The 12704-nt window shown below is 44.8% G+C and overlaps 1 protein-coding gene across 6 annotated transcripts in view; it reads right to left on the reverse strand.

Annotated features, from left to right (window-relative positions):
- The window catches only part of chd9 (chromodomain helicase DNA binding protein 9), an 89536-nt gene extending 78735 nt beyond the window's left edge, over positions 1 to 10801 (reverse strand). For 2 of the 6 annotated variants that reach the window (XM_031569189.1, XM_031569190.1), the window contains exons 1-2: positions 10471 to 10800; positions 4668 to 6450 (exon numbers count right to left, since the gene is read on the reverse strand). In XM_031569189.1, coding sequence (XP_031425049.1) covers positions 4668 to 6350 — 1683 coding nt within the window. In that variant the 5' untranslated portion in view covers positions 6351 to 6450; positions 10471 to 10800. Of the gene's footprint in view, positions 1 to 4667; positions 6451 to 9644; positions 10253 to 10292; positions 10412 to 10470 lie in introns of those variants that run through there. The other 4 variants (XM_031569186.1, XM_031569188.2, XM_031569184.2 and 1 more) reach the window with 4 other exon arrangements.
- Positions 10802 to 12704: the final 1903 nt, after the last annotated feature.

The raw sequence follows: 12704 nt of genomic DNA on the forward strand, positions 1-12704 counted from the left end.
TCCTCCTACATCTCAATAATGTGCACTGCACACAATTCATTTTGAACACTGATTTGATAAATATTTTAATAGCAGAGTGTATGTTGTCTACCTGCTGCGCGTTCACACTCACATTTTCTTGTGGAAATATATTTCTAGTTTATTTATTCAGGCTTATTCATATACAGTAGGAATTACACTCCGTATTACAAATCATGTCACACAGCTGAGTCTCTTATCTAGGGAATCTTAAAACACCCGGCAGCCAACAGTCTCTGGCTAAGCAAGTCATTGTATGCTGATGTCTGCATGTTAAGAATGGGGTTGGGTAGAGTGGTTGGTTAACCTCTCCATCATCACCACAGAAAGCATAAGTCAGGCAGGTGTCCCCCAACTGCAGCTCTATTGACTGCCAGTCTTGGGCCGCTGACAACAACCAATGGTGCCTTCAGGCACTGGTGGGGCATTCTGAAGTAAGAACTCTGGACTCTTCACATGCATCCCCTTTAAAGTGTGTCAATGACATTTGTTTAGTTAATTATTGCTTAACTCAGAAAGTTATCATCTATGAAAGACAGGAAGTCTATGTAGACAGTGGTCTTCAAAAGCTTGGCTATTTCTTTTGTTATCATGCATAATATGGATCAAGTTGATTGCTTCAACAACTACACAAATAACACAGGAATCCATTCAAATCGAAGGCCAATACAAATGTACTTAATATGGCAACCAGCCTATACGTATGTCCCACTTCACTCATCACTAATACACTCAACTACAAATGGGCAGTTTAAAGTAGCCCTGTAAGTATAACGTTTTAATGATAAAGCAAAAACTATTATTATGTTACTATTGGTTTTCTGTTCCAGGGAGGTGGTTTTATTTAGAGCGGCTATTGTGCTCCCTCAGAGTACTTTTGCATCATCTCAAAATATTTTTGCAATCCCTTGCAATCAGGATTTTTTCTTACCGATCCAGTGTCTGGAAAGAATACAAACACAAATATACTGTAGCCTACATAATGTACACCATGGTTGACAAAAATCGTCCTCAAATCAGTTTGACTGTTACCAGGGTATCATCCTGTAGTGAGTATTTGGATGTAGGGTAGGCAACTTATTCCAACATAAACAAATGTCCAAATTCTACGCGTCTGCCATAATGTAGGCTGCAACTTCAACTTTGCAGCACGATCGTGGTTGACACCACTTTATTCTAATCTGATGCAATCACAACTGTCAAACTGTCTTGCTTAGCAACCATAGACGTGAAGCAAAAGAAATAAAGATAAAAAAAAAACACACTAAAGTTTAGCTTTTAAATGCACACTTTTCAAGCATTCCAAGAAGAAAATGACAACAGAAGTGCATTGTTTACTGTTGCTACCTAGGTCTTTTTCAAACCATATTTCTTGCATCACCTACGGCGTTAAAGCCTGCAACAACACTAGATAATCAAAACAATGGAGCTATGAGATGAGATAAATCCTATAAAACGTTTATTTGTCAATATTAGCAGGTTTAGGTGAACATAACTTCCCCAGTGAAGTGAGTAAGACTATCCTTCTTAAAGTGCCTGGCATTTACTGTTGCGTTATAGGTTTTCCAGGGAGGCACTGATGTTTCAGATAGATTATGCCCTCCTAATAGAAATAGAACAATTTGATTAGCTGATCACATTAGATGATGTGTCTGACAATCAAATTCTGATATTCTAATCAATGCCATGAGCGGAGCTCAGACTGAAGCTTTACGGAGAATGAAACATAATTGGATGAATTGGAAAAGGAAGTTGTCGGATTTTGTGACTCAATAAAAATCAATGAAAATAAGGTAATAACAATAAGATATAGTTCCGTCATTGATTTATTTGCTTTGGTTTGGTTTAGCTGGGCAAAAGAAGCGATGGAAGACTAACGGGTAAGATTAAAACATGGCCAACTAGTACATGATAATAACCTTATTATGATTAGGTTATCAACTGAAATTAGGCAGTTACCAGTCAATCAGTGCACCCCTAAATTAATCATTCATCAGTATCAAAGCTCAGGAATGTGTGCACAGAATACTGACTGTGTTTTCTAATTGACTACAATCCTGGCATGAAATGCTAATTGGCTAACTATTACAGTGCCATTTCCAAATTGAACATTTCAAAGCATTTTGATTCTTCCACAAATACACCACCATGTCATGGCGGGACATGGTAGTGACAGGTTTAGTGAAAGTTTCACTTTCTGAGAGAACACAAAACATTCCTCTGATCAGCTACTTTAATTGGTGCTGATGTAAAACACTAATGGGCCTAAAATTGTGTGTAATTCTGTCACAGTCCATGTTATTAACAAACCTGTTGATCCCTCATCTGAGTGAAATTAAACACAGAAATGACTAATATAATCCCAAGTCTAACAGGTGCACATCACCCCTTTGAAAAGCCACTTTCCTTCACACTGCAGGGACATTCCACAAAGGAAAGGCCCATGCTAGTAATTGATGCCGTTATAAAGCTGTGCCATGCGGAATCTTTATCGGGGGGAGCCGAGATTCCAGCCCCTTTTGTTGGAGACGGTAAATCCTCCATTAGCGCTGGAGCTGCAGAGAGCGGCGGAGGACACAAAGCCTCTGCCAGCCACAGTGATTGGCACACAGTGCATCTGCTGGCTTTCCACAGCCCAGTGCACATGAATGGCGCAGTCTGCCCTTCAGCATCTATGCCGCTGCCACTGCTACTGTGCGCTGGGTGCTGACACAGACGAGAGGGGGAGGGGGAGGGGGATGGGGGGTGCTGACGGCTTACAGCCAGCCACTGGTGCCACATTTTCATTTTAACTAAGGGTCTGTGGAAAGGGACCAAAAAGCGCCCCCCCACCACTCTACCTCTCCAAAAAAGAGATGAAAAACAGGTGGGTATTGGGGACTAGGGAACAACACATAAAGGATGTGTGTGGAGTGTGTTTACTCCATCTGCCTTTATAGTTTTTTCTTTATGGAGAAACCGACGGCTATGGGAGGCCGTGGCATGATTCAGAGGACAAACACACACAAATCACTAAACGTGAGGCCCAGTGGTGTTATAGGAGTGCTGGCTGCCACTGAGCAGCTAGACTGAGGGCTGCTGATTATCAGTGTCAACGCCAGGCTTGCAGTGTGTATGGATGCTCAAATGTGGGTGTCTGTGTAGTCTGTGGGGGGTTCAGAGCTGTGGGCGTCCACAGTGTGTGTGTCTGTGTGTGTGTGTGTGTGTGTGTGTGTGTGCGTGTGTGTGTGTGTGTGTGTGTGTGTGTGTGTGTGTGTGTGTGTGTGTGTGTTTGTGGTGTGCGTGTGTCTGTGTATGGTGTGTGTGGTTGTGTGCTTGAGCTTCAGCTTCAGTTGGTACTGCAGGGCTGAACTGCTTCCCTGTAGCTGTGTGGGAGGCTTACCACCGGGGCTGCAGTGCTGGAGAAGGCCACGAGCCCAAGTCCACTTCAGAGAAGACCCCTACTGGCCCTTATTATAACGTCTCCTCTTCTCACTTAGACTCTGTCACTATCTTTATCTCCTACACACACACACACACACACACACACATACATACACTGTACATACTCACAGACAGACACACACAGAGCCATGTAGGATACACACACACAGGAACACAAATACACATACTGGCCACACACACAGGAACACGAATACACACACTGACGTGTGCACAAACACACACCCACACACACCCACACACACACACACACACACACACACACACACACACACACACGCACAGGACAGCAGCCACCCCCACAGCGCAGCCGAGTCAGTCACAAGGAGCTCAGTCTCTCCTCCCTGGCCTGACCCACATCTTGTTATAGCCTTAAGTACGCTTACGGTTAAGTCCTGCAGACACTGCTGCCACTCCTAATCAGGCAGTACCTGCGGCCTGAGCAGGACCAGGAAAGGCTGAATCATTATCATTTAATGGAGCCTATCCCCCCTCCATCCCTCCTCCTCCGTTCCCCACTGCACAGGGCCTGTGTTAGCGTCCGTTAGCTCGTTCGGGCGGTGTGCCTCCCTCCCCCTTGCTCGGGGGAATGGTTAAACATTGGTTAAACACTACTGTCTGCCGGCCGCTATCCCACCGAGTGTGTCTGGAGCGCTCCGTCGACGTCACAGGCGAGTTTTCGCTACAAGGGTAGAGACCTCTGATACCAGCAACTATAGCGCCGCGGAGCTAAGCCAGAAAGATTAGCGAAGCCGCATGCCAAATAGTCAGCGACCACCATGTAAAGCCAATCATTTTTGCAGATAAAGGACAAATCAAGGGGCGCGACCAGTGCATACCAGACAAAAGTGAGTCTTCCAGTTCTGACACACAGAGTCAACAACCCAACGACACCAGCTCAGCTCAGCTCATTAGCTGCACATCAATCCTGAAGCTTAATGAGTGCACATGCAAGCTTGAGGCACACGAAGGCAGCTTGCAACATACAACAGGTTCTAGCTGAATCTGCAGCCGTTACAATGTATTTTTAGACCTTAAACCAGAAAAGACTGTTCCGACATGTTCACTCCTTTGCTGAGGAGATGTAGAGCCAGGCACGTCTATTCGTTCACTTCAGTTTTTAGCTTTATCCGATTCCAAAGAAAAAAAAACTAAAGAAAAAATAACACTAACCCAAATCATGTCATTTCACAGGACCAGTGGCCTACCTGAATCTCATAGTGAATGGAGAGTGCTTCCTCTTCCTGGTCCTCCTGGTCCTCCTTGTCTCCCTCTCCCTGGCTCCCATTAGTCCAGGAGCAGTTGGAGCCCTCGTGCTGGCTCAGGGCAGCCTCCAGCTGGGGCAGGAAGTCCTCGTCCAGGAGATCAGGGGCCTCCAGCCCCTCAAAGCCGCCACCCTGAGTCTCGTGCAGCAGGTGTTTCTCCATGGCCTGGTATCCCCCGTTAGTGCTGCTGGTGCTGGTGGTGTTGGCAGGGGGCAGAGGCATGCTCACCTGGCAGCTCCTCTGCTGCTGAGGGGGGAAATGGCTCTCAGCAGTGGCAGAGAAGGAGGTGGCAGTTTCAGGGTACATGTCAGATGTGCTGTATGCAGGCTTGGACCGCTGCATGGAGCGGAAGGGACACTGCTCCCCTGACTGGTTGGCTGCAACCTTAAGCCTCTGTTGTTGTTGTTGCTGTTGTTGTTGTTGTTGGTGATGATGTTGTTGTTGTTGTTGTTGCTGCTGCTGCTGCGGGTGTGGTTGTGGCTGACTCAATCCGGGTGCTGATGAGAACGGACAGCTGCTGCTCGAGAGGTCAGGCACAGGATGCGCAGACGCTCCGCGGGCCGAGGAGGTCGTTGTCATGGACACCACTCCCGAAGACAGAGGCTGGCTCACGCCCATCCCAACCGGCTGTCGAGGGAAAGAGTACTGAGAGGGAGGGTAGCCTGCTGCTGCAGACGTGCTGACCGAACAGGAGGACAGGGCGTGAGGCATGGGGGACGACTGCATGGAGTAGGCCATGTTGGCCTCCTCAGTCCCCAGACCAGGGTAGGACTGCACCTGCTGAGGAACTGGGTATCCGCCCTGCTGCTGCTGCGGGGCAGACGATATGGGGTTGGAGGGGTCCCTGTACGGCTTGGACTGGGGCGAGGCATTGGGGACCACCCCGCAGTGGAAGGGGCTGCCCCCCGTGTTCAGGGAGCCGTGGTGGCTCTGCTGCTGCTGCTGGTTCTGTGCCATGTTGCCCTGGTAGTAGGAAGCGAAGTTGTGGTGCTCCTGGAAGGGCTTGCCACGCTGGTGCATGGCCTGGGGGTTCACCTGCTGGTGGGGAGGAGGAGGCTGATGCTGGTTCAGGAGCTGATGATGTCCATGGGGTTGCTGTTGTTGCGTTTGTTGACACGGATGCTGCTGCTGGCGTTGATGCTGTTGTTGATGCTGTTGTTGTTGTTGTTGTTGCTGCTGCTGCTGCTGGGACAGTGGGTGGTATGCGTTTCTGTTTTGGTCGTGATTCCCCCACATGGGGCTGCTGTTCGGGAAAAGTCCGTTGGCCTGAGGTGCCTGGCCCATGGGTGTCCCTTGAAACTGAGGCTGCTGAGCCATGAAGCCACTGTTGCCTTCAGCACCGGAGTAGGGCTGACCCATGTTGCTCTGGGCCTTTATGGTGTCAAAGTGCCCCATCTGTGATGCGTAAGCCAGGCCTTGCTGGGAGGAGGTGGGAGCGGGGGTCTGCATCATGTTTATGTGCTTCGCAGTCCCCATCGGATCCACCTGTAGAGGCTCAAAGTCAGGGACAAGGTTTAGCTCATCCACCAGAGAGGGTCCAGCATTGAACCCGTCATCGGATAGCACCTCCAAGCCGCCCACAAAAAGGTTGGGATCGTCGAAGAAGTCCATGATGGGATCTGTCATGGCCACCAGTCCAGTGCCTAATGCTGGACTCCTAGCTTCAACGTGGCGCTAAGAGATCTCACAGGCTGCAGAACCACTGTTTGCCCATCACAGAACAGTCCTACAGAGAAAAGACAGAGAGTGAGTTTCATGGAATACTATCACCAATGGCTTTATTGTTTTTTGTTTGTTTTACTATAAAAAAAAAGAAAGTAGTTTATAAAGCTATTAATTAACATCATTGGATCATTTTTGGAATATTTCAGATGAACTGTCTGAACCTAAACAATGGGAATCTCCTGGGTTCTATGATCAGTGACTACAGTTCCAACAGGAGTGACACTAACTTTTCAGTAAACGCTAGACAGGCATCCATGACTGACAACTATTTTGTGTGGGTAGAGTAAATGAATAGTGGTTTGTGGCTCCTTGTGTATATATTGTGGGTTTAGCAATAAATGCTAAATTCACCTACAACTCTTAAATAAAAACCTATGTTCAGTTAAAATGTGAGGACAATGTTTTCAGATAAACCTTTGCAAGCATCCCTGATATGAATTTAAACTCATGAGCTGCAAAGGGATGACTTAAGCCCTTCCTTGGTTACAAGTGACAGCTTCATCACTGGCCAACCTGTGGAAACTGGGATCTCACAAGTTCAACAGCCAGACCCAAAAACAGGTGCCACCTTCACTTCAAAGCACTCATCTCACTCTCACACAGCCCAACCCAGCCTAGCCCAGCCATGCCATCTTTGTGTCTGGCACCCGGTGTCTGTGTGTGAAGACCCAGGCAGCTGATGCAACACCACTAGTCAGGAAGACTGTCTGTTCAGACCACAAACTCGACAACAGAGGATGACAGAAAAACTGAGGCCAGTCACGACCTGCTGACTCACCACTTTCAAACAGACACGTGTCTTTCACACATTAACACACACACACACACACACACACACACACAAACACAGGCCTACAGAGTACCAACCACCATTATTAAATGGTTACTTCCCCTAATTTAATTCTATGGGTCTCCCGACTCATAGACCTGATGTGTCATCTCTAAATGGAAAGTTAGATGGGCTGGCCATTAAAAATGACAATGCTTTCATCATTACAATGCTTTCATAATTACTCTACTACAGCAGCAGCAATATATCCACACGACAATAGTTGCAAACCCTGTTTGCTATTTGGAGAAAATTCTAGAAATTTGACCTGTCTGGATATTAATCCACATAGAAATTGTAAATAAATCAAAGGCAACAGACAAATCAATTATTAAAGTCAACACTAATATTTCAAATGTGCAAATATCTACTGCCACTGTCAGCATTAAGAAAATTGTCAGGCTCTCAAGGATTCTGACTACAGGTCCTCAACAGCCCTGCATAGACCTTTCAGTCACATTTGGACAGAGGGGACGGCTTTCATTCCAGGGTCTTGGCCTGGGATCTGTTCCTGTCATTGAACCTGTGGCTCCGGCAGCCAAAGGCATTCTTTAGCAACACTGGCCCACAGATGAAGGCAGGTCGTGATAAGAGCATTCCCATCCCAGCCACTTGGCAGTCCTCCACAGTTACTGGTGACAGGCAAAGTATAATTCTCTTTCCCCCACTCCCTCCTACACATACTCTCTCTCACACACACACACACACACACACACACACACACACACACAGAAGCCATACACAAAATAGCCTCAGTGAATTTGCTCTTCAGTTGCTTATAGATGGCTCTGACTGAAGTCCTTCTCGCTGGACAGGGGTTTCAGAGCACAAGTTGTTCTAAACAAAACCCAGTGTCTGGGGCCTCCCTTACCCAAAACGAACCATTGGAATACCTCCTCAGAACTAGAGGATCTCAACACGCTACATACCTGAAATGCCAACTTCCTGTCATTTCAGCTGATGTGCCCCCGGCTTTAAGATATGAAACTCCTTGTGTGTTACCACAATGTAAGACCTAATGTATAACATTTGCTGTGAAACTAAGTTGGAAGCAAACAAGAGTGATGCTGAAGTACTGACTCAAAAAGAGATTTGAGCTGAGAGTCTGCTTACAAGCAGGCTGGTGTCTGGGATGAATCCCTAATTTACAAATGGAAATTAGGCTAAAATATGTCTGCTTAGAAGCATTTAACCCCTATGCATGCAATGTTATTTCCAAAATAGTAGAACCAATTTATACCACGGAGATTAAAAAAAAGACAAGGAATGGTGAGGGTGATGAGGAGGGGACTCAAAGTTAATAACACTATAATACTACAATTAAAAAATCTCAAATAATGTAGCCTACTGTGTTATTGCCAAACTAAAATTGAGCATTAAACACATTACATTAAAGTCAGCATATCTTGGCACACTGGTACATTTAAAAAGAACAGTTCCATAACTTGCTAATCACCTCGCAGATGACAAATAGATAGCCAAGTTACATCTATACCCTATAAGGACCATTGAAATATAGGTCGTATGTCGTTTTGTCACTTGAAGAATAAAGTACACCTCTGGGTATCAATAATCAACAACTTAACAGCAACAGAGCAACAGGTTAAGGCTCCTCACTGCAAGTTTCCGCGTTAAAAATTCCAAACGCGTATGTTTGGGTCTTTTCGTTTTAATTACTTCCTCCCTCACACTTACCGTAGCAAGCCGCGTCTTTGTTTATCGTGTGTCTACTGTGCTTCTTGGTGGCGTATCTCCAACCCGCACTTGCTAACCCTGGCGGCCCACACAAATAAATAAGACGTCGACATTTTAAGTGTTCGGGTGGCTTATCTCGAAAAACTGCATGAATAAATACCAGGGCGACCCAGCCGAGCGAATGAATCAACAGATGTTGTTTCAAAGCAACTTTGAAAAAGACTACTGAAACTCGCTAATTTTGCTAACAGGGTTAACCAGCTTGCACGGATGGGTCAACACGGCCTCCTTTGCCCTCGGTAATAGGACCTGATGCATCACCCCAAGCGTTCCCTTCACTAATATGGTCCCATTTTTCTCGAGTTGAAATTAACAAACAAGCCGATTTATCGTAAATGACTCCAAGTGAATTACATTAAGTTAACAAATACCAGTTCAAGTGCAGACTAAGCCACGTTGTTGTCGGTATCCGGCCATGACTGGTTCTTTGAGACAAAGTTCTAACGAATAATATAATTTAACATACTATTTATCTTACACCACGCCAAACATAACTCGTGTCGATATAAGTGCTAAAATGTACACTTCGTTTCTCATAATGCACAACAGGTTGAAACAACAGTTAATCCAGCTCGTCTGAGTGTCGACAGATGTCCAAAATGACCACTAACCTCCACAGCATCCTGAGCCATCTGATGCGACTCCCACCAACAGGTCTACAATGCCTTGCCATTAGCAGCTGAAATATCGGTCATCATGTAAAGATATATTCAAGATGTGAACTGATGTGGCGTGCGCCCAGAAAGGAGCAAACCTTCCGTAAGGATAAAACAACTAATCTCAGTTTGCTTAAAAAGATAGACTGCTGGGTTCGTTATATTACCGAATGCCTGCTGGAGAATCGCACACGTGTTTCCCCGTAGACCTACTGGTATCTCTCAGCAACTGGCTTGCCACGCTCCAGTCAGTGAGTGGAGTCGTGACGTTAGTGAGTTACACAGGAGCAGGTAGTCCTTTGGATAGAGACACGTTACAGACCAAGCTAGTTTCCCAAATGCCACGTTTCCATCTTTGAAGCAGCAATAAAAACAGTCAACAACAACTGTATAACCGTGCCACTCTTTTCTCGGCACCTTCACAGAGAAGCGATGCTAGGTTCCATTCCCTACCCAACGAGCTCAGCCATCGTTAACGCCTTGACAGGCACAGTCGCTGTTAGTTCAGAACCATATAACGTTACTCATGAAAAGCACTTCACGGGTATCACTGCTTTCTATCGAGCAATTTCCTGAAAGGATGGGTTATTGTGTGACTCTCACCTCGGTTAGCAATTCATTTATCTTTTAGTTTTGAGTTTACAGCGAGGGATTCCCTGAGCCAGCTGAGCGTCACAGTCCTTCCATCCGAATGACAGCTACCCGAGTTTTAACACACAGTGCTGGAAGAAAATTCAACATTTGTTTCATTCAGACTTACGGATGTAAAAGATCTACTTACCAGAGTGAAGTAAAACCCTCCGACACAAATCGATAATTTCAGAGAAAATTATAAGAACGAAGTTTCACGTACTTGTACCGCTGCTGGCGACCTCAGCGGTTCCACCGCTGCTGACGTGATGATGATAAAATATAATTTGCATATCAGTTATTTGCTTTCTGATTGGACGACTCAGACTCCATTCTGTCGGATTCATTACGACGAATATTGAGTCACATTTTCTTTGCCGGCAAAAACTGTGTTCAATAAATTGTTAAATCTCACTCACTGTCATTAAATACTGGGATCCAACCAAGCAAGTGTCAGATACAGGTTATTGCAAGAGTACAATATGAGGACACACAAGATGGCCGCGCCGAGGCTAAAGCCAATCGGCGAGGGTTTTACTTTGATTACGCATAAACGGTAGTCTCCCGGATAGCAGTGTTGAAGGCCTCCGTGGCTGAAGCCTGACGGGTGAGATAGGTGGAAAGTTGCTGCTGTTGGTCAGTGGTGTTTGCTGACATCCGGTGGTTAATCTTAGTATTGCCTCATGTGCTTCTGCAATTCTATTAGGCCTACCTGAAGGTGGCCTGTATTTCTGCAATTCTCTTAGCAAACAAAAAAGTTTAAAGAATGTTCATAAAATAACCAATTTGAGAATGGTTTTAAAAAAATAACCATACTGACACTGGGATCACAGTTTGTCCACTAACCTGAGGAGAGTGCAGTCTGCTGGAGGGGGGCGGAGAGAGGGTGATCAGATTCCTTTCGATGTAAATGTATAGGGCTCTGATTTGTTCGTTTTGCAAAACTCAATTTACATATTACATATTTACATATTATTAAGTTCACACGTATTTATTGATACTTCTTTCACAGCATTGAGGTTCAAGAGAAACAGGCTCTTTTCCAAGAGACATGTAATTTGTCCCTTTATAATTATTTAGTAAATATGTTAATTTAATAATTTATATGTTTGGGTATTATCCAAATCGAAGGGATCCATAGGGTCAAATAATGTACTTTTAATACTGCTACTGATAATTGGTAAATTGTATATAAAGGGACTTATCACTGATTGTTCCTTTATGGACACAGATTTCATAATGCATCATAACAGAAATTCAATGAAAAGAATCTTTTTTATTCACCATGGATTCATTTTAGTTACCCCAAAAAACATTTGGAAAGATAGCTGTTATATACAGGCATTACAGTCTATCATCAAAACGTTTGTATGTGTCTGAGCCGTGGCTCTCATTGTCCAATCCTGCATAGGAGGGAGTTCTGTGCTGCAATAATGTTCCAGTGGTGTTTTCTACACTGAGCAATAACGTCAAGGCAACATGTTGAGTTTTAGTGAACTGAAACAAAGAATCCTGTCATTTCTCCATGCTCACAATAAAGCTTATTTCTCTCAGGTTCTGAATACAAACTCATGCCTGCCATAGTCATGGAATGCATAGTGACTGCATTGATCTTATATGAACTGTACCTCAGTAAAACCTTTGAAAATTGTTGTTTCATTTTGCATGTATATTTTGTTCAGTCAAGTTCAGGACATGGAGCTCTTGTCCAGTTATTCCATGGATCCAAAAAGGATGTCTGCCTGTAAGAGGCTTGAGGCACTCTTTAAATTATCATTATTATTGTGTAATATTTTTTTAAAGTAATGTTAATCCTGGAAACATGTTGTTCCTCAGGCAGACAGTTGCTATAACTATAACATTCATCAGAGATGAGTTATGGTACACCTACATGTTAGGATGGACCACACCTTAGTCGTGTTTCATATGAGAAATCCAGTACGTGCTATGAAGAATATGTACAAAAGCCATTATAAAAGACCTGTATGAGAGGCACACTGTGGATTCCAACCTGTTGATTTAAGGGCCACACATCTGCCCTGCTGTCGCAGCCAGGTAGCAGACCGCTTTTGTCAGGCTGGTCCTCCTCAGGAAACTGGCACCTTCACCAAACAGTTGATCTTTTTCCAGAGAGAGAGAGAGAGGTCTGTTTGTGGAAATTCAAATTGCTTAATGTGGTTTTCTCCCCTTCATAAGATATGTTTATTGGCCCATTCTTTACATCAGTCCAGTCATAGTTATGTCTTATCCGTTCTGTTCCTACATCCTACTGATGTTAGTGTGTTGCATCAGACAAACAAATATAGACTTAAATATAAAAATACAGAGAAAACATCTGCAGACTTGCCTGATGGGGAAATTCATATACACACCAGAATTCAATAA

The sequence above is a fragment of the Clupea harengus genome, chromosome 6, assembly GCF_900700415.2.
Source record: "Clupea harengus chromosome 6, Ch_v2.0.2, whole genome shotgun sequence".
Lineage (NCBI taxonomy): Eukaryota > Metazoa > Chordata > Actinopteri > Clupeiformes > Clupeidae > Clupea > Clupea harengus.